The 21896-nt window shown below is 56.0% G+C and overlaps 1 protein-coding gene across 1 annotated transcript in view; it reads right to left on the reverse strand.

Annotated features, from left to right (window-relative positions):
- Nucleotides 1-8750: 8750 nt before the first annotated feature.
- The window catches only part of TSPAN15 (tetraspanin 15), a 49515-nt gene continuing 36369 nt past the window's right edge, over nt 8751-21896 (reverse strand). The window contains exons 4-8 of the mRNA XM_008145431.3: nt 20217-20312; nt 17591-17707; nt 11896-11943; nt 10384-10500; nt 8751-9543 (exon numbers count right to left, since the gene is read on the reverse strand). Coding sequence (XP_008143653.1) covers nt 9394-9543; nt 10384-10500; nt 11896-11943; nt 17591-17707; nt 20217-20312 — 528 coding nt within the window. The 3' untranslated portion in view covers nt 8751-9393. The remainder of the gene's footprint in view (nt 9544-10383; nt 10501-11895; nt 11944-17590; nt 17708-20216; nt 20313-21896) is intronic.

Genomic DNA, 21896 nt, shown 5'->3' on the forward strand with positions numbered 1-21896 from the left:
ATTTTTATGTGAAATTAGTTTTCCTGAACTTTGGGAAGGAGGCATGGTTCAAGAGATTTTTTTTATTATGTAATTCTTCTGTTGTGCTTATATAGTGTTTACGCACGGTGGCTTGCTTACTCAGGTTTCCTGGTTGTTTTTCTCACTCCATTTTTATCTGGATCGGCTCTTTAATTCATCTCTATTGCTCCTGTCCCGAGAGGTCCCGATGATTCTGAGGGGAAGCCCTCTGCCTTACTGTTTATTGCATCCAATGCAAATGGTAATTCAGTTACTGTGGTGTTTGTTTGCCACTGTCTCTTGCCCTTATTTAATAGCAGTATTCTCTCGTGTCTTAAATAGAGCCTGAAGAACAAATACTGTGATTTCGCCAGTAAAATCTGTTGCTGAAGAAGGTTGTACTCTGAGTCCTGTACTCATTCAACAAATATTTGCTGAGCACCTACTATGTGTCTTGTGAGGAGCTAGAGCTCTGGTGACCTAAGAGGTAGCCTTTGCCCCCTGTCCTCCCTCCCCTTTGCTGCCCCTGTTTCCATAGGCCCGTTTTTTCCTCCCGGTGAGCTGTTTGTATGGGCCTTTGTCGGATGTGAGGATTGCCCTGGCTCCATAGGATCCTGAGACCCTGGTGGGATCTTCCTCAGAGATCGAAGGTGGGAGGTATGGGGGTATGTGGTACCCAGCCAAGCCTTGGCTGATATTCTCCACATGCTGGTTCCCCTTCCCAGTGGGAGACACTGTTCTAGTCCGGGCAACACGGGCCAGGAGCCTTTGAGTGGCTCTTCCCACTGCAGTTGGTTTCTGAGGCCCACTTTGCTGCCGGCCGGGTCCAGATGATTCTGAGAGGAACTCCACTCCCTTGCTCCAGGGGCTCCCCAGCACCGCACCCCCCCTCCCCCCAAGTCAGCATCAGGAGGACAGCTAAGGCCAGCCATGAAAACCCCGCCAGGACGCTGAGCCCCCACCTGCCCCCTGCTGGTGGTGTCTTAGTCTGGGTCCTTCCGAGAAGCTGCTACAAGCTCTGCCTCCAACACAGGCTTCGTTTCTTAAGTTGATGCAGGTATCTTCCTATCGCAGCGATTTCACTGGGCTTTTCATTGGATGTTGGAAGGGGGCCGTGTTTACTGTGGCAGATGGAGAAGAGGACACGAGAGCAGGAAGGGGGAGCGGGGAAACACAGCCATGGGCCGGTGACATGTGGCAGGAAAGGATACCCTTACATCTGGCATGACCACCCCCTGAGCCGTCACACCTAGGAACCCTGAGATGCTCCCCTTGGAGAGGAGAGAGGTCCAGAGAGGGACACGGATTTGACCAGGCTGACAGCCTGGAAGGCAGCGCAGCACCCCAAGCCTGGCTCTTTGGGGTTCGCCTGTGAGATACAAGGGGCCCACTGGATTCCCGGGGGCTCGGCCCAGCACAGGCGCCACATGCTCCCACCACTTGCACTCCTCAGCACCTGCTTACTGAGCACCCACTGTGCACCAGACACGGTGATCCGAGCCCTGGGGGAGACAGTGCATGAAACAAAGCAAAATCCTGCTTGTCGGTGGGGGAGATTGATGGTATGCAAAGCAAACCCAGAGAGAGAATGTATTCCAACCCCTGTGTTATTCCAACCCCTGTGTCCCCACCGTTACTCATTGCGTGGGGCCAGGGCTTGGGTGCTGAGCCCTCATGGGGCAGCAACCTGGCAGGTGTGGCTTCAGGTCGCCCACGGGAGCCCAGCAGGCCAGGAATGGGCGGTTAGCTCCTTTCACAAAGGAAGAGACTGCCCTCTCGAGGCCAGGTGCCCGCACTGCTACTCTGGCATCTCAGTACCTGCCAGCCTCCCAGCCCCATTCCAGCCCCTTCTTGGCTGATTAAAGACCTAGGCCTCCCTCTGGTGGTCACATGATGCCCAGGCCTGCGGCTGTGCTGGCTGAGCAGGGTTGGGGTGCTTTACCTGGGGTTCTTTGTGGGGTGTGGGAAGGAGAAGGCACTAAGCCAACAGGTGATCCTGATCAGATGCAGGCAGAGGGCTTCCAGTCCTGGTCCTTCTATCCCACTGACTGGCCTCTCTAAACCCTAGTGTTCTCACCTGCAAAACGGGACTATGAAAGCACCTGCCTCGTTGCTGTGACTACACAGGATGAAGAATAAAATGAGCTCAGCTCAGGGCCCACCAGCACCTAGTGACCTGCCAATAGTCAACAATAGTAACTTATTAACTGTTGTTAGTATCTGACCTGTTTCCTAGGCTATAAAATAGGGAAGGAAAAATCTCATCTATGCCAACTTCTTAGCATAGTCATTCATTTAACGATTATTTATTGAGCACCTACTATATGAGCACCTACATATAGTATTTTAGGCTCCTCTACGTGTGGCCCATTCTTTTCCAGTAGAGGATGGGGAGGCACTCTCAAGCTGAGGGCCCCAGCCTGGGCCCAGACTCTGGGGGATGGGGAGGGTGGAGTTGCGTGCAGGGCTTCAAGCAGCAGGCCAGCAGCGCCACCTAGTGGCAACATGCAGTCAAACCAGAAGATTTGTACTTGCCTGGGTTCTCAGGACTGAAAATCAGGCTCCTTTCCAGGGCTCACAGACCATGGGGAACCAGGACCCTGTGCCAGACAGAGAGGTCCCATAATATTTCTGGACACTTCCCAGGCCCCAGGAGGGTGGTAGGCAGGGCAGGGGCTTTAAAGGAGCCAGGCTCTGGGGTTGCTAACAGAGCCTCTTGGCATACAACTTATTAAAGTAGTCTGGCCTCAGTTTTCCTCATCTACAAAATGGGCGGTCATAAAATAACAGAGAACTGACATGAGACTCAGAGGAAATGGGGAGGGGGAGGGGGAGGGTCGAGAGCTGGATCTTTCCGGTGAGGTGATAGGTAGAACCAGGTGAGCTAAGAATGAACTGGGGAAGTCCCGGGACCTGCTGACTGACTGGAGCAAGGTTCCAGGGATAGGACCTCACGTGCCAGGCCAGCACAACAGAGGGGAGCGAGGACTCTGGAGTCAGACATGCGTTCAAATCCTGACTTATCACTTCCTAGATGGACCCAAGCACATTCCTTGACCCTTCCGATCCCAGTTCCCTTTTCTAGAGCCTGGTTACTGTGGACCATGCTGGGTGAAGAGAGGTGAGCACAGAGCCATCTGATGAGCACAACAGGCAGCGGATCCATGATTCTCTCTCGTCACTGATGTTTCTATCTCTTTCTCCCTCTCCCTTCCTCTCTGAAAGCAATTTTTAAAAAAAATTTAAGGAGAAAGACTGCAGTTTTATCAAGGATGGCCAAGGACAATCTCACCAAGGAGGGGACATCTGACCAGGAATGTTATGAACAACTTTGTGCCAATAAATTTGACATCTTAGGGGAAATGGACAAATTCCTTGAAGGACTCAACTACAAAGCTCTCAAGCAGAAATTAATAACCGAAATAGCCTTATATCCATGAAAGAAATTGACCTTGTAGTTAAAAATCTTCTCACAAGAAACCTCCCTCTGGGCCCAGGTGGCTTCACTGGCGAATCCTATCAAACTTCTAAAGAAGAAATAATACCGACTCCACACAAACTCCTCCAGAAAATTGAAAAGTAAGGAATGTTTCCCAACTAATTCTATGAAGCCAGCATTCCTCTGCTACCAAGGCCAGACTAAAACATTACAAGAAAACTACAGTCCAGTATCTCTCCCGAACACGGGTGCAAAACTTCTAAACAAAATTTTAGCAAACCAAACCCAACAATATATTATAAAAAGGCAAAGCATCATGATGGAGGGGGCTTTATTCCAGGAAGGTTGATTTAACATTTGAAAATCAATGTAATTCACCATATTAACACATTTTAAAAGATGCAGAAAAAGCATCTGACAAGATCCAGCATCCATTCTTGATAAAAATTCTCAGTAAACTAGAAATATAAGAGACCTTCCCCAACCTGATAAAGGACATCAATGAAAAACCCACATCTAACATACTTAATAATTAAAGACTGAATGCTTTCCCCCTAAAATTAGGAATACGTGAGGATGCCTTCTCTCACACTTTCTATTCAGCACTGAATAAAACAGAATCTTTAATTTTTTATTGAATTTATTGGGGTGACATTGGTGAATAAAATGATATAGATTTCAAGTATACAGCTCACCTGTATACTGTACTGTGTGTTCCCTGCCCAAAGTCAAGTCTCCTTCCATCACCATTCATCTCCCCTTGACCCCCTTCTATCGCCCCCACTGCCCTTTTCCTCTGCCGGCCGCCATTCTGTTGCCTGTGTCTAGGAGCTGTTGTTGTTTTAATCCCTTCATCTTTTCACCCAGCCCCTGCCACACACCCCTACCCTCTGAGAGCCGTCAGTCTGTTCTCTGTCTCTGTGAGTCTGTTTCTACTTTGTTTGTTACTTTATTGTGTTCATAGGTTCCACATGGAAGTGAAATCATTCCGCATATAAGAGAATCCAGAAATAAAGCCACACATACAGTATATGGAACATGATTATCAAAAAATCTGCAAAGGCCCTTCAGTGAAGAAAGGAACATCTTTCAACAAATGGTACTGGAGCAATTGGATATATTCATAGACAAAATAAATGAATTTCAATTCATACCTTGTGCCACATACAAAAATTAACTCAAAAGTAACTCACAAGCCCACGGCGGCTTTGGAACCAGAGTGACTGTCCCTCCTACATGTAATTGCTTTACTTAACTATAAAACTTCTAAAAGAACATACCTTGGTGACAAAGGTTTCTGAGGTATAATACCAAAGGCAGGAGGCACAAAAGAAAGACATTGGACCTCATCAAGCGAAAACCTCTGCTTCTTAAAAACCAGTGTTAAGAGAATGCAAAGACAAGCCACACACTAGGAGAGAATGTTTGCAAATTGTATATCCGATAAAGGACTTGTATATAGATTATATAAAGAATTTTCAAAACTCAATAATAAAAAACAAACAATACTTTTTTAAAAAAGATTTGGAAAGACACTTCACCAAAGAAATCATGTGCATACACCCATGAAAAAAAATGCTTAACATGATTGTGTAGGAAATGCAAAATAAAACAGCAATGAAACATCACCACACGGTTAAGAAAACCGACCGTACCAAATACTGGCTAGGATGCAGAGGAGAGAAAATCATGCAGCCACGTTGGAATATGCTTTGGCGGTTTCTTTAAAAGCTAGACATACGGCCCTGGCTGGTTTTGCTCAGTGGGTAGAGCGTCAGCCTGCAGAGAGAAGGGTCCCGGTTTGATCCCGGCCAAGGGCATATACTTTGGTTGCAGGCTTTTCCCTGGCCAGGGCCCTGCTTGGAGGCAACCAACCGATGTGTTTCTCTCACATCGATATGTCTCTGTCTTTCCCTCTCTCTTCCACTCTCTCTGAAAAGTCAATGGAAAAATATCCTTGGGCGAGGATTAAAAACAAATGGGGGGGGGGGGAAAGTTAGACATACACTTACCACGCGATCCAGTTGTCCACTCTGAGATACTGACCGAAGAGAAATGAAAGTGCAGTTGGCCTTTGAATAACACTGTTTTGAACCGTGTGGGTCCACTTGCATGCGGAAAATACAGTCGGCCCCATGTATCCGTGGGTTTTGCACCGCGGATTCAACCAATGGCGGATCGAAGAAACAGTATTTTCACATTCCCAACCGCAGATTCCCAACTGAGGATTCCCAATTGTGGATCAAAAATACTGCTTTGGATCTTCGGTTGGTTGAACCACAGATATGAAGGGCCAATTATAGTTAAGTTTTGGGGGCGTCAAAGATATTCCCAGATTTCTGAGTGCCCTGGAGTTGAGGGTCAGCAGTATATTTCTACATAAAGACATGTACATGAATGTTCACAGCAGTTTTATTTGGAATAGCAGTAACAAATAAAAACAAGACAAATGTCCATCAGTAGGTGAATAGATAAATAAACTATGGTACAGCCATAAATAGAATACTACTGAGAAATAAAAAGGAATGGACTACTGTATATGCTACAAAATAAGTGAATCTCAGAATACTTCTGTTAGATGAAAGAACCCAGACAAATGAAGAATACATGCTGTGTACGTCCACTTATGTAAAATTATAGAAAATACAAAGTAATTTAAAGAGACAGAGAGCAGACCTGTGGTTTCCTTGGAATGGGATTGTGGGGAGGGCTATACAGAAGGAATCACTAAAGGATAAGAGGAAAATTTTTAGGGTGATGGATATGTTCATTATCTTAATTGTAGTGGTGGACTCATTAATGATATATTTGTCACTTTATTTTTTTAATATATTTGTCACTTTAAATATGTGCAATTTGTGTTAAATATACCTCAATAAACTGTTAAAAACCAAGTTTGGGGAATGTTGTATTTGGGATTTTTATACAAAGCCAGTCTTCATTAATGCATTTTATTGTTCTGTTTTTCTTATAATTATACTAGAGGCCCAGTGCACGAATTTGTGCACAGGTGGGGTCTGGCCATCCAGGCCCCAATCTGGGCGGATCTGGGCCAGGCCTGTCAGAAGGAGGAGACAGTGGGAGGTTGGCCAGCGGGCCCCGCCCCTGATTGGGGTGGAGGGGCCAATTGGGGACAGGGCCAGCGTAGGGAGGAGCTGTGGGTGGTGGGCCAGCTGACCCTGCCCCCAAATGGGATAGGGGGGTTGATCAGGGGTCAGCGGCTGGGGGAGGGGCTGGGGGAGGTTGGCTGGCCAGCCCTGCCCCTTATTGGGGTTGGGGGGGTGATCAGGGGCAGGGCCAGCCTGGGGGAGGGGCTGTGGGCCTATCATGGTAGGGCGGGCCAATCGGGGACAGGGCTGGTGGGGTAAGGGGGGGGGGGGGGGGCATTTGGCTGGCTGGCCCACCTTTGATGAGGTGGGAGAGTCTGATCAGGGGCCAGCCTGCCAGGGGGGAGGGGCCGCAGGGGGTTGGCCGGCCGGCCCCACCCCCTGATCGGCGGTCTGCTGGCCACAGTGAGCATCATAGTGACCAGTCGTTCCGGCGTTACGGTTGCTGGCTTTTTATATATATAGATAGCAAGCATGTCCGAAACCAAAGCCCACAAACCCCGTTTCACAAACATTGAGGCCTGCACTATCCCGTCCCTCTCTGTGTGCCATGGTGTGGGGAAAGGACTAGTTCTCAGGGTCATTCTTCCAAGCCTGTGAGGCAGCGGGCCGCGATGATGCCCTTGGCTTTGCAGCACAGAAGGAGAGGCATCCCAACCACAGGACTAAGAAGTCCTCGCCATGTGCTCCGCTTTGCCTTCTGGAGAGGTGAGTGGCTGAGGACTGGACAGACATAGAAGTGTCCACTGAGCGCAGTCACCTGCGGACACCACCCATGGTCCCTGGTCCCCGCGAGCAGCAGAGAGAGGAGGGGGTACCTGTGGGCGGTGCTGGAATGAGGACAAGGCGACCAGAGTCTCCCCGGTTCCAGGGCGCAGTGGCTTTGGACAAGTACTCTCAGTGCAGTCCCAGGCCTCAGCGTCGCTGCCCCTTGCTGCCCCAAAGGCAACTCCGAGCATGGAGCACACCCTCGGAGAACAGCCAGAGCCCGGAGCCAGGAGGCCCCCGGCCAGGCACAGTTTGGCCTGGCCTCGTGTCCAGAGGTCAAGATGGGGACCAGGCGGAGGCTGCTGCGGCAGTGGTTGGTTTTGCACGCCTCCTACCGTGTGTGCACACGAGGCAACAGGCCGCGCAGCAGAGGGGCCGAGTGCCCTGAGAGTCTGCCTGGGTCGTGGCATGGCTGTCAGCTACCCGCCGTGCACCTGGGGCCAGTTACCTAACTACTCTGTGCCTCAGTTTCTCCATCAGTAAAATGAAGGTGGCAAGAATTACCACATACAGTTGTGAACATTAAAGGAATTAATATCTGTAAGATTTTTAGACACGTACAAGTCTAGGCACAAGTACGCTCGCTGATGTTTGCTACTGTTGCGTTCTGTCCTTTTGAAAATCCCTCTCCTGCCCTTCCCTACACGTGATAAGCGAGGCTTGTACATGGAGCCGACCAAGCATCCAACCGCTTACTCCTGGGAGTGGTGGGCGTGTCCCTTAACACCCCTAGATTAAGCACATCAGGTCTGGGGCTCTTGCTGTTTTATTCTATTGCCCTGGCTCCTAAGAACCTCATAGAAAATCTAGAATCCAAGTCGTGGGGCTGCAGGAAGGCATGGGTGGACAGATCCATGTAGGGCCTGCTGTCTCCAGCAGGGGGCGGTCAGCACCAGGCTGGGCTGGGCATTCCTCGGCCTTCGGCCCCACCCCACTGCTTCCTGAAGAAGGGACCGACCGTCCCTCTGGGGCTGAAGCCACCGTGGGCTGTGGGCACTGCTCCCTCCCAGACCCAAGGCTTTCCTAGTTCCCTCCGCCCCCTTCCCAGAGGAGGAGCCTCACCCCACAGGTGGCTTGGCCTCCGTTTCCCCAGTCTGTAACGGAGGCAGTCATCTCTGCCTCCTCCCCTGGGGTTTCCCACCAGCGCATTCCTAGCAGGAACGGCCCAGCCCACAGGCACAGCTGGGAAAAGCCATTTCCTTAAGTGGCAACACCGGGGAACGGAGAACGGAGAACGGGAGCGGCCATTCCCGACCTGGAGCTGGCAGCCTCGGGCCAGCTGCGGAGTCTCCCAGGCCTCGGTGTCCCACTGTCCCCAATCCGGGCCCCAGGGTGGACCCCTTCCATCCTGCACCAACAGGGGCTGCCAGGTCCACGTTCAGGCCTCCCTCCCCCCCTCCCCACCCAACGGCACACATGAAAGACACACAAAAAAGTCAAGTCTTTATGGTTTGATTAATAAACCGGCTTGGAGGAAAAGAGGGGAGTGCGTGGGAAACACCCAGCTTTGATTAGTCAGAAACTCCTGTTAACTGTGTACAAAATGAGTGTTACCAGATCGTGTAAAAAACAGGACCAAGCAAAGCAGCAGCCCTTGGGGAGGGCTCAAGGCACCTGGAGGCTGAGAAACTCGCCCTGGGGCATGGCCGAGGGACGGGGACCTGGGGTGTGCACCTCCACTCCTGCACCACGGGGCACACCTGCTCTCCTCTCTCCCATTTACAAACCACGGAAAACCGCGCCCAGCGGGGCATAAACATCCGAGGCCAAGGCACGGCCAGAAATGACTCGGCCCTGAGCCGAGCGCGGAACGTCCCCTCCCCTCCCCGCGGCCCAGGCCTGGGGAAGGGCCACCCTGTTCCCCACGCCCCGCAGTGAGCAGACACAGACGGGAGCTGGGGAGACTCAGGTTCCGTCCTCCAGGGAGGCAGTGGCCACGGGAGGCCCGAGCCAGCCACCAGAGCAAACAGCCAGGCTTTGTTCAGCGCCGACCGGGGAGAGGACCGCTGTCCTGTCCAGCGCCCATGAGGGCGGGGCTGAGCTGTCACCGTCCTGCTGACGCCCTGCCCCAGGCCGGCCCTAACTGGGGTAGCACATGCAGCATCCCGCGCCCGCCGCGTCCATGCGGGGCTTGGCGCCGGGCCCCAGCAGCCCGTCGGTGACCGAGTACTCCGTGATGATGTCTTCCACCCGCGTGATGTACAGGAACGTCAGCAGCACCCCCAGGAACTGAGAAGGGGGGCAGGCGGGTGAGAGCCTGCTGGGCATCCGGGCAGCCCTCTCCCCAGAAACCCAGGCAGCCAGGCAGGAGCACTCGTGGCACCGGTGACCTGGAAACCCTAGAGCACAGCCTTCTCCCCAGCACCCCCACTGTCAAGCAGCCCCCAACCCCCCGGGCCCTCCTCTGCCCTCCCAGAAACCCCAGAGACCTCCCTGTGCCCATCAGCAGAGGTTCCTCCATTCTGGGATTCCTGTCCCCTCCCAGCTATGCCACTCACAATCTGGAGGACCTTGGGCAAGTCACTTAGCCCTGCCGAGCCTCGGTTCCCTCCTCTGTGAAATGGGTATGATAATAGGACCTACCTCTCGGAACAGGAGGCAGTGCCTGGGAAGTACTCGGAAGAGCTTTATAAGCAATGCCACTGCCACGCGCCCTCTCCTTCCGGCCCGCAGCCCTCCCGGGGGGAGCCCCGCTTGCCGGCACAAGAGCCTTTTTCAGCCGAAGCCGGTTTGGCTCAGTGGATAGAGCATCGGCCTGCGGACTGAAAGGTCCCGGGTTCGATTCCGGTCAAGGGCATGTACCTTGGTTGCGGGCACATCCCCAGTAGGGGATGTGCAGGAGGCAGCTGATCAATGTTTCTCTCTCATCTATGTTTCTAACTCTCTATCCCTTTCCCTTCCTCTCTGTAAAAAATCAATAAAATATATTTAAAAAAAAAAAAAAAAAAAGAGCCTTCTTCACCCGGCCCCTTTGTGCCTCCTCTGCACCCTGCATTCACCTGCCTCCCTTTATCTGAGCCACAGCCCTCCCTCCCGCTCCCGCCCTGAGAGGAGTGGGGCCCAGCCCACCTGGGGGAGCAGGATGCCCAGCAGGAGGCCCGCCATGATGGTGTAGTTGTCCATGAACCAGATGAGCACGGCGTTGGTGCAGCCCCGCACGTAGATGACGTCCTGAACGCTGAGGCGCTGGACGGGAAGGAGCCCGGCTGAGCGCCTCCCCGGGCAGCACCCCGGTCCCAACGACCCCCCCGCCCCCCCCCCCCCCCCGTTCATTCCAGGTCTGGCCAGGTCCCTCAGCCTCCCCGAAGCTGTTGCACATATGCATGCGAGAAGGTGGTTCCAGATCCCTGGGTCTCAGCGGGCAGCTGTGTTCCCTCGAGAGCACAGGAACGCTGTGGTGGCACTGCGGGCGGCCACGGCGAATGGGGGTGGCGACCGGGGGGCTTCGGAGCTCAGGGCCATCCTACTTCACCCACTTCCCTGCCTGCCTGCTCCCTATGTCCCCCGGGCACTCATGGGGGTGAGAACCCACTCATAGTTACCTGAGCCAGACGCCTACCTCCAGGCACATACCCTGGATTTTGCAGGAGCACAACTGTGTAAATTAAGGGGCGATTATAACTTATTTTGTGCAGAACTTTCTCGAGAAGTGTTCACCATTTTTAAAAAAAACATGTTAACTGCAAAAATAATGCAAGTTGCCAACACGGCAGCCGCCACGCCTGTGTGCGAACACCCGACCGCATCGTGTCTTTGGCGGCATCGACCTGGCGCCTGCGCCCTTTGTTGAAATGTGCTACATGGTTATAGGTTGTTTCGTTTCACTTCTCCTTCCATCTCAGTTAGATCAGTGTCACTTGTTTTGAAATTAGGCGTGTAGGTAGGTCACAGGGTATATTACCGGTGGGTTTCATCTCAGGATGATATCGAGGGCATTACCAAGCGTTTAGTATAAACACCGGCCATGGGTCTGATGGCTTGAGGGCCACGGCCGGCCTATGGCTCTCCAGCTTAAGTGTGGGTCAGAACCACCCTCTGGGCCCCACCCCGGAATGTGTTTCTAATGAGCTCCCCGTGCTGCTGGCCTGGACCGCACTGCGAGAGCCACTGCTCAGAGGCATCCCGGGCATCCGGTCAGCTCCTCCTCAGCCCAGCCCGGCCTCTCTCCCAGCGGGGGAGCTGCTCAGGAAGCTGACCCAGAAGGGATCCCTGAGGGCTCTGCCCTCCAGGGCCTCCTGGGTCCCAGGCTGAGAGAACCTGTGGAGCCATCTGCAAACGGGTGCTCCGAGGGCAGAGGCAGGCTGGCGCTGGGCACGCCGGGCGCACGAGCGTGCCTCACCGACAGGTCCCCAGCAGGTCCAGGCAAACCCTGGCCGGCGACCTCTCCCAGCCGAGGGGCCCGTGGCGCCCTGAGCCCCCCCGTGCCTGGGGAGGGGTAGAAACCCCTGCCCGTCCCTGGCTCCTGTTCACAGCCAGAGATGTTGGGACATCTCAGCAGCCAGGAGCCCACCCGAGGGGCCCTGCAGGCACCCTGCGGGGAGGACAGGAAGAGCAACCTTCCGGAGACTTGGAAGACATTACCTCCTTGTCAATGGTCCTGTAGCCACACATGGTGTTGACGACTTGTGTCTGAAACGGAAAGGAGTGTGAGCTGACACGGGTGGTGCGCACTGTCCGACGAGCATCCCCCCGTTTCATGGGGAGAGCCGGGGCGGAGTCGCACTGCCTGGTATGGCTGCAGCTGGGATCCCACCCGGCAGTCTGGCTGGGGTCTGCGTCTTCACATCCCACCCCACCCCCACCCCTGCTAAGAAATGCCCACGGAGGGTCGGGGGGGAGGCTAGTTCGCGGCATTTGGGTGCGAACCACTCCTCCATCAGCGGCAGCCCAGGAGCCCAGAGAAAAGCATGCCGCCCAGGCTCCCCCACTGCGGCCTCCGGGGCACAGCTCTGCTGGCTCGCAGATGCCCTGTCTCAGAGGTCGGGCTGGGCGTGGCCTGCTCTGCCGGCTCCTGAAGGAAAACCCCAGACCACAGCCAAGACCCTGGCCAGTGCTGGGTTATCTGAGGGCAAGGCCGGGACCTCTGACCCACTGCCCCGCACCGGCAGACTGCCACCCCCACAGTGGACGTGCCCCCCAGTTCCTTATTGGGAAGAGAGTCCTTCTCAAGAACTCCCAGATGCTGACAATCTAGGTGCAGGGAAAGCTGTGTTCGGCCCTGGACCCCATCAGAGCCCTTCCCAGCAGGTATAAGTCACGGGGCTGGTGCGGCCCTTCCCATCATGCCTGTGGGCCTGCGCGGTCTCCTCCTTCTGTGAGGGGAGAGAAAGCTGGATGCCCCGGTCCCGCCCCTCCACATCTGAGTGAAAGCTGCTGTGGGGCAGGGTGCCAGCAGCGATGCCGGAGAGCAGCAGCGTGGCCTCCGGCATCAAGGTGCCTGGTCCTGATCCCACGGTCACTATGAGCTCTGGGACCAGCCTCCGGTGTGCTGCGGAGGGGCTGGCACCTGGAGGCACTCGATACATGTTTGCTGAATGAATGAATGAATGAATGAATGATAGGCTCCTTGGTCCTTTCCATAAGCAACGGTGGTCAGTGAACCCACCTCATGAGGCCGTTTTGAACATCAAGTGAGATATACACTTGAAGTGCTTGTCCCCGGGCCGGGCACACAGCAGCGCCCAGGAATGCCAGCTGGAGGGACTTTGTTTATAACCCCAGCTTCCGGAAGGGCCAGGAAGGGCGTGGCTCTCCTTCCTATAGAGCGGGTGGAGCTCAGACATCACCCAGGTCAGTCTACGTGTCAGGGCCTGGTGTGTGAGCAAAATATCCTCAGTCTCAACGGTCCGCCAGGCGCCCCAGGCCCCAGCATCGCCCACATCCACGGGGCATTCTGGCCGCTCCAGGCCATGAACATGGCCCCCAGGGAGAGGGTCAGGCCAGGAGCAGGGACCTGAGGGCTCAATGGGAGTGGGCGCTTCCCACCCTGCTTGCTCGTTCACTCAGGGAAACACGGACTGGACACCCACACGGTGCCCGTAACTGTCCTAGGTATTTGGAATAAAGAAGAACAAAACCAAGTCCTTCCTTCATGGAGCTTCTATTCCAAAAAGGGAGACGTGAGCATAATAAACAGGCAAACTCCATGGTATGTAACAAGGCGACAGGAGTGACTTCACACGTCACTGTGGCTCCAGCCCTGGAGGTGGGACCACAGCCCCTGCCCTGGGGGGCAGACAGGCAGCGGCAGAGGCGTCCCTCGCCCAGGAGCCCAGAACCCTCCTTCCGTCCGGGGGAGAGGGGGGACTCACCTTCCCTTCCAGGAGAGCTCCCCTCCAAGGAGGGGGATAAGAGGCATCTATGGGTCAAGCCTGCCTGGGTTTGACCACAGAATCGATATGTACAAGCCAACGTGAAGCTCTGTGGCTCCAAACCCCCTAGAGAGCGGGAGAGCTGAGGCGCGGTTCCTGCCCCAGGTCAGCAGCTGAGGCCCAGGGAGAGCTGATGCTGCAGGCCAGGTGCCAAGGCTCAGGCAGGAAGAATTCTCTCCCCGGGGGAGGGACTCGTCCTGCCCAAAGCCTCCAGGAAGCCCCGTTAGGACGTTAGGACGTTTCTTTTCGAGCTGAGCGCGAGGGGAACAGTGACTTTCCCTGAAGGACGGCCCGCTTGCTTCTGCTGAACCCTGCCAGGGCAGCAGCCACACCTCCTTCCCTGCGGCTGCCAGGGAGCTCCAGCCACCAGCCCTCAGGCTGACGGGTCAGTCTCCCACGTTTTCTCCATCACCCGGCCCTCCTACTTCAGAATAGATTTCCCATGGTTCTGATTTCTTTTAAGTTTAGGTTTTTGTTCTATGTATTTCAGAACCTCGGCTGAATGCGATCCTGTAAAACAAGTAGATGCACATGCCAGTGGAACCGATTCCATCGAGGAAGGAAACACCCTCCTTCGCATTTAGAGAAAAATCATCTCCTTGCTGGAGACACAGGGAGCACCCAGCAGTTTGTGCTCCGGGACCTGAGATCACGCGGCCAGGTGGCGGGCAGCTCCCCACCGGCGTCCCCATTCGGAGGCCAGCTTTCGATTCCCTTTCTCTGCAGACGGCATCTGTGTGTGTACTCCCAGCCTGGCCTCTTCCCCCCGACTCCAGGCTCATCTCTAACCACCGCTCTGACCGTCCTGCTGGCTCTCAAACCCCACGTGTCCACGCTGAGCTCCTGACGTCCCCAAATTTGTCCCTATGGTCCTCCCCCTCCAGCAGTGGCAGCCCCACCTTGCTTGTAGCTCAGACCAAACTCTGGGAGTCCTCCTCAGTTTCCTCTCACCAACCTCCCTCACCCGATCTGTCAGCAAATCCTGCTGGCTTACTTGCAAAACACGGTTTGCCTCCTCCACGACCGCCACCTGGCCCTAAGCCTTTGCCTCCTCCTGCCTGGTGTGGTGGGTGCTGTGAGGAGCTGCCCAGCACCCGCAGCTGCTGCTGGGAGGGGAGCGCAGCTGACAGCAGCTCTTAGCTGTCAGCCCCCCACCCCACCCACCCACCCCCTGCGGTGACTGTCACGTGTGGTTAATTTTATGTGTCGACTTGACCGAGCTTGACGGTGCCCAGATAGTTAGCCAAACGTTATTCTGGGTGTTTCTGTACGGGTATTTTTCCAATGAGATTCATAGTTAAATCAGTAGACCCAGGAGAGTGGATTGCCCTCCCTAATATGGGCAGGCCTTGCCCAGTCAGTGAAAGGCCTGATTCGGACAAAAAGGCTTCCTTGCCCTGGCCGGCATGGCTCAGTTGGTGGAGCATCGTCCAGGGAGCCAAAAGGTTGCCTGTTCAATTCTCGGTCAGGGCACATGCCCGGGTTTCAGGCTCAGTTCCTGATAGGGGAAGTGCAGGAGGCGGCCAATCGATGTTTCCCTTGCTTTCTCCCTCTCCCTTCCTCTCTCTCTAAAAATCAATTTAAAAATCATTTTAAAAAAGGCTGCCCTCCCCTCTCCCCGTCCCCATATATAGAAAATGCTTCCAGCCAGACCGTCTTCAGATCTGAACTGAAACCCCAGCTCGCCCTGGGTCTCCAGCCTGCCAGCCTTCAGAGAGGGCCCAGGCCAGCAGCGCTCCTGGATCTCAGGCCCTGAGGCTCAGCCTGGAATAAAGCTTCGGCTCTTCTGAGTCTCCAGCTTGCTGACTCACCCTGCAGTTCTCAGGACTCCTTTGCCTCCATAATTCTGTGAGCCAATTCCCTATGATAAATCATGCTACACACACACACACACACACACACAGGCATACGTCCTATTAGTTCTGTTTCTCTGCTGAACAGAGCCAACAGTCCCTCCCAGGTGGGACAGTGGACCACTGCAATGCCTGGTCACGGTGGGTATGAAGCCTTGGCCTCCGTGTCCCAGTGCGGATGAGTCGGGGAAACCACATGGATTCAGCTGAGGTGCCTACTGAGTCTGCATTGTTGCTCAGCTTCCCCCGCTGCCCAGCTCTGCTTCTGTCAGCTCCCTTACAGGTGCTGACCCTGAGAGCACCTTCTACTGAGCCTCCTGCTCACTAACCCGAATCGCAGACCCTGCTGCCCCGACAGCCTGACCTGTGACGCCTAGACCGCTGCACTAGCCCTTAGCCAGACTCCCTGCACCCACCTCTGTCCCCACAGCAGCCAGGGTGGTCCTGGTAAAGCCCAAGTCATCGCTGCCACTCAGCCACTGAAGCCTGTCACTTCCTGTCACTCCGGGGAACATCAAAGTTCTGACGGTAGCCTTCAGGGCACCCATCACTTCTCAGGCTTCATCTGATGCTATCCTCACCGCCCCCAGCCCTCACTCTGCTGCAGTCACACTATCTCTGTGCTGTTTCTCAAACACACTAGGGTCATTCCCACCCCAGGGCCTTTGCACTTGTGGTCTCTCTGCCAGGAATGCCCGTCCCCCAGATATGCATGGCTTACTCCCTCACTTCCTTCAGGGTTTTATGGAGAACCCACCATCTCAGTATCTAAAATGTCAACCCTCCGTGTCCCTGCTTTATTTTTTATCCGTAGCATTTGTCACCTTCTAACATCCTTCTTTATTATATGTTTTGTCAGTTTTCCCCACGAGGACACCGGCTCCATGCAGGCAGAGAGTTCCCCGTGTGTTTGCCTAAGAACACACGGAGAACTAACCCCCAGAACCTAGAACCACACCTGGCAAATAGTTGGTCCTCAATAAACACTTGTGGAATGAATGAGTGAAAATTGGGCTTCCACATTTCAATGTGGACATTCAGGTGCCACTACCCTGGGTGACGAAGTTCAGGATCACCTCCCACAGGCACCCTCCCCCTCCCCCGCCCCCAAGAACACTGGGCTCCTTCCCAGCACCCCCCTGCCCAGAGAGCTCCCCTAAAATGGCAGCTAAAATTTCCAACACACCTTCCCTCCTGGCCCAGCCTGTTTTAGGGCTCGTGCACTTGTCCCTGGCTCCCTGACTCCCGGGCGAGGCCGCACCCCCGCCACCGGCTGCTCGGTTTACAGAATCCGCCAGTGGGCACAGAATGATGGAGACGTCCGAAGAGAAATTTTCCATGACCGTCCGGACATGAGTAATTGCGAGGCTCTCTGCCTCATTCCAGCCCAGACACCAGGCAGTTTTTGGACACATTAGTCAACACAGAAGATGGACGGGGCCTCTCCCCTTCGTAAGCGGTGACTACCCAGGACCGCCGCCCACGTAGCTACGTGGGGGAGAGGGCTGACAGGCCCCTGCTGGCATCCACCTCACCAGCCCCCCTTCCAGGCCTTGTTACTGGTGATCACCAGGCCCTCAAGCCCTGGAGACGCCCAAGGCAGGCCCTGCGCTGGCCCTCCGGCTGAGGAGGCAGAACCGGCCCCTGCTAAGCTGCTCCCGGCCTGGCTCGTCCAGCAGCCCAGAGCACAGCTCTGACGATGGCTGCCTGCATGCCGTCCCAGCCCTACCAACCTTCTGCTGCCTCAGTTTCCTCTCCTGTTCAGTGGATGATATAATAGCACCTGCCTCACAGGGTAGCTGACAGGACTGCGTGGGTTAATACAACTAAAGCACCTAGAGAGGCCTGCACAGGGGAGGCGCAATGGATGCGGACTACACTCACCACTCCTGGCGAAGGAAGGCCCCCCCCAGCTTCACCCCCGCAGGAGCCCTTGAGGCCCAGGAAGCCTGACCAACGACCACCACCTGCGGCCTATCCCACCCACCCACCCCTGTCCTGAAAGACGGTGAAGGTGCCCGGCCAGCTGGGTGGCCTGGGAGCCGGGAGTACCGTGTTTCTGAAGCAGCAGGTGTAGGGCACCCCGCAGGCCAGGGGTCCGGGGGCGTTGCAGTCGTGGTACTGGTTTTTGCTCCAATCGCGGTAGTCTTCGCCGCCACAGCACTTGAACTGAGAGAGGAAGCAAGCAGGGAAGGGAGCTGCTGTGACCACTGAGGCCGCGGGCAGACCTCAGCCTGGGAGGGGTGCAGACCTCAGCCTGGCAGGGGACGAGGCCATTTATGATGTGGCTCATCCTGCTCCCGGGAGCGACAGGGAGCACCTGAACCGGAGGCTGTCAGGTCGAAGCACTCCCCAGGTAGTGAGCACCCCGTCACTGGAGAGGCACGCAAGCCTAGGCTGAGAAGCCTCGTGGTGGGATATCAGGGTGGTGACCGAGCACGGGAAGGTCAAGTCCTTCCTTGACAAGTGGATTCCATCTTCATGTCCCAGTGCAGGTGTCAGACCAGAGAAGGTGGCCTTCAAGGTCCCAGAGACTAGGGTTCTATGGGAGCCACCACACCCCAGTGGCCCCTGCACCTCACTGGCCCCAGCGCTGCCTGCCTGCCCTTAGCAGAGAGGCACCCCCCTCCATCCCGCCCTGGGCTCAGCACTGAGCCATGGAAGGCTGGTGCCATTCTCCCCGGAGATGAGCTCCTCCCTGCATCTCCCCCTGGAGTGGTGCCAAAGCCTGGGAGAGGAGTGACTCTGCTGGGGGGCAGTGTGCCCAGGCGCTGTTCTGGGCACCGGAGGGACAGGGTGAGCAAAGCCACACGGCCCCTGCCCACCCGGGTGGGACACATTCCAGCGGAGGGAGTCCGAGTGGAAGCACGGCATGGAAAGGTCAGGGCCACAGTGCTGTGCACCAGGAATGTGAACACACAGGAAAGGAGGGGGAGGGGCAGCGTCAGGGTAGGAGGTCAGGAAAGGCCTCTGAGATGACATTTAATCCGAAACATGAACAACAGGAAAAAGTCAACACGTGCAAAGACCCTGCACAGCAATGAGCTGGTTGTATTTCAGCAGCAGGCGGAGGCCAGCGTGCAGGGCACAGCGAGGAGAGTGGGAGGGGTGAGGGTGAGGGGGCAGCACAGGCCAGACTTACAAAGCCTTGTGAGGCAGAACAGTAGGAGCCGGGATCGTATGCTTTCTGAGTGACGGGCAGTCACTGGAGGGTTTAACCGGGGGAGTGATATGGTTGGAGGTCCTGGTAGAAACATAAACCCCGCAACCTTTCACGGTCTCCACTGGGCCGGTTAGGCTATTAGGTGTTGGACCTGAAAGTGCCTCTCTGTGGTGCAGTGCAAAGGGCATTTGCTTTGCACCCAGACAGCCCCGAGTTCACATCTTCACACCACCACGCCTAGCTGTGTGACTTCAGGCAAGGTGATCAGCCTCTCTGAGCCTCGGATCCTCCTCGGTAAAGCAGGGTGAGGAAGCCCAGCTGTGCACAGCTGAGCTGAGGATTCCAAAGAGAGGCCGTGCATGACGCACCCAGCATAGGGCCTGACACCCAGTGGTGCCCATGAGCGTGAGTCACACCCGCAACCCACCCTGGGAGAAATAAAACCCCCAACCAGCTAAAGGCTGGGGCCAATGAAAACACCGCGCTCCACCCAACAGCCAGAGCTGGCAGGCACGGCCCTGGCCGGGAAGGGCCTCCCAGAGGCTGCACCTGTTGTGGCCACAGGAAAGCCCTGAGCCAAGGGAGTGGCCACGGCGGGGGCCCCGGGTGCAGTGAGATGCTGGTCCGCACTGAGGATCACGGGGATCAGGCCAGCGGAAGCCCCCAAGGTCATGTCCCAGGAAGAGCCGTCAGGGCTGAGCGGGCTCACAGTCCTCCAGCGCTGCCTGCCCTCACCTGGGAGAACGTGAGGACGCTGACACCTGCTGACTGAGGTCCAGCCACATGCTGGCAGTGCTCTAAGTACTTCTGAATCAAGTCAAATCAATGACGCCAAGAGGGGGGACCATCAGTATCCCCCCCCCTCCCCCCCCCGCCGAGGCAGAGGAGGAGCCTGGGGGTCAGGACTAAACGAGGTGGGTGTGTCTAAGCCAAGCAGGACAGTGGCTGGCCCTGCAACTGCTACTGCGCTCACAGGCTTGGGCCGACCTTGGGGGAGAGGGACAGCATCTCAGAATGACATCATCGCAGACAAAGAAGGGTCCCGGAGGAACAGGAGAAGCCCTGTTCTGCTCCCGAAGCCGGGGATGGAATCAGGGAAGGGCTCTGTTCCCACTGGGGCTGACCTGGGCTTGGCAGGGACTGAGCTCCCGCCACTGAAGAAGCTGGCAGAGGGACTTCTGAACTGGGTGGCTTAGAGCTCAGCTCTCGCCCATCGCAAGGAAGGAGGACCTTTGCCCCCTGGAGAGGGGCACCCTGGGACCCTGCAGGGTGGCTTGTAGCTACACCCTATTCTTTGTTTTTTTTAGGGGGAGGGTCCATGGAACAGGTAGAGCAAGGCACGTGGGCAGAGGACTGGTTGAGAAGGTCAGCCCCATCCTTGCCGGTCAGCCACCTGCTTGGGAATGGATAACCCCTCACCCTCACCCTCTTGAGCAGGGTCCCAAGCTGGGGAGGCGGCGGGGGGGGGGGGGAGCGCATGGGAGGCACACCTCTGACTCAAAAAGCCTGGCTCACCTTCTTCTGAACAAAGTCCATGATGTTTTTGAAGTCCAGGTCATCATAGTAGTTCTTGATTCCTCTTCGAATGTTATCGTTCAGAAAGTCGATGGTCTATTTAAAGAGAAAAATTACAAAAGAGGACCACACAAACCCCCAGAGACCAACCCGAGACTTCCCAGAAGTTCCCATTGGAACAGAGTGCCCAGGTGCCCGGGAAGCCCCCACCCCTGCCTGCACGGAGCACCCCCTCACTCCCACCCTGAACACTCACGACCTCCCTGCCCACACACCCTCTCTGCGCCTCTAACGCCCATCTGATGCCTGAGTCCCTCTGCCATGTCTGAGCAGGAGGGGCTCACCCCCTTTTCCTTTGCAGATCGAACAACCCAGGCCCTGAGAGGGGGCCCAGCTGGGGGTGCACAGCCCCAAAGCAGCCAGGGGGCTGGCCCTCAGCTGTCCCGGTTCCCAGCCTGGCGTTCCTTCTACTGTCCAGAGACAGGCCTGAGCTGAATCTTCTCTTTGCCCCCTAGACCTCTCCACTCTTCTCTACTATCCAACCTCTTGTGTTACAGATAAGGAAGCTGAGGCCAGAGAGGGGCCTGACGCTCCCCAGTTTGCAGAGCAGGCTGGTGAGGGGCCCAGCCAGGACAGGGCATGAGGTCTCCCGAGTTCCGCGTGGGCCCCTCCCCATGGCTGCAGGGCTCTGGCCCCGAGGACAGGGCCCACCTCCTGGCTGGAACTGGGGCAGTCCCCGCCGGGAAGAGCGCTGGCACGCCGCCCTCCCCCAGCCACCCTGGGCCTTCTGGATCCACAGCCCGGCTGTTGTGCTGAGATCCCGGAGCACAAAAGGCCCCGGAGCGGGCAGGGGCGGGGACGGGGACGTGGGCAGCCCAGCTCCATGCTCACAGGGACAATCGGGGCCTTCAGAGCGGGGAGGCCCTCGTATCATCAGAGATTGTGCGGCACAAAGCGGGCATTCTCGGCCCTGGAGCCAGACGACGGCCAGGGGGGGTGCCTGCGGGGACCCTGGGACAGCGGGGCCCTGGGGTCCAGGCCCAGTCCTGCCACTGCGGGCCCCGCCACAGCTCTTCCCCTCTCTGGGCCTCAGTTTCCCAGGCCTATCTGTGTGACATCTTCCAGCTCCGAGGATCAAAGACTAGGCTGAGAGGGGCTGTCGGGCCTTAGGATCGAGAACCGTCCTGCAGCCACCCAGGCCTCAGGCACTTCATTTAACCTTTGAGCCTCCATTTCTCCACCTGCAAAGTGGGGAGGCATCCTCTGCCTCCTAGGGATTTGAGATTTAAATAAACTAAAACTACGGAAGTCCTTCCGAAGATGCCAGGGACATAGTAGGTCCTGGTCTTATCAGTATAGATCTTTCTTCTCCCAGAAGACACATACCCATGGCACCACTTCATACCCATCACATCATCCGTGGAAAATGCTAACCCCAGGGGAAACCAAGGCCCCAAGTCTTGGCCAAATGACATACTTCAATGGCCGCAGCCTTGGGGCAAGAGCCCGTCCCTGGCCTAGCACCCCTCACAAGCACCCTGCAGCCTAGAGAAGCCAGGTGACTTGTCCAAGGTCACCCTGCTGGTTGCTGGCAGGTTGATGCTGGAATCAAAGTGTCAAACTCTCAGCCTGATGCACTTTAAGAAGCCAAGGTTCAGTCTGGGGCCGTCTCCCCGCCCA

Source organism: Eptesicus fuscus, chromosome 17 (assembly GCF_027574615.1).
Source record: "Eptesicus fuscus isolate TK198812 chromosome 17, DD_ASM_mEF_20220401, whole genome shotgun sequence".
Classification (NCBI taxonomy): domain Eukaryota; kingdom Metazoa; phylum Chordata; class Mammalia; order Chiroptera; family Vespertilionidae; genus Eptesicus; species Eptesicus fuscus.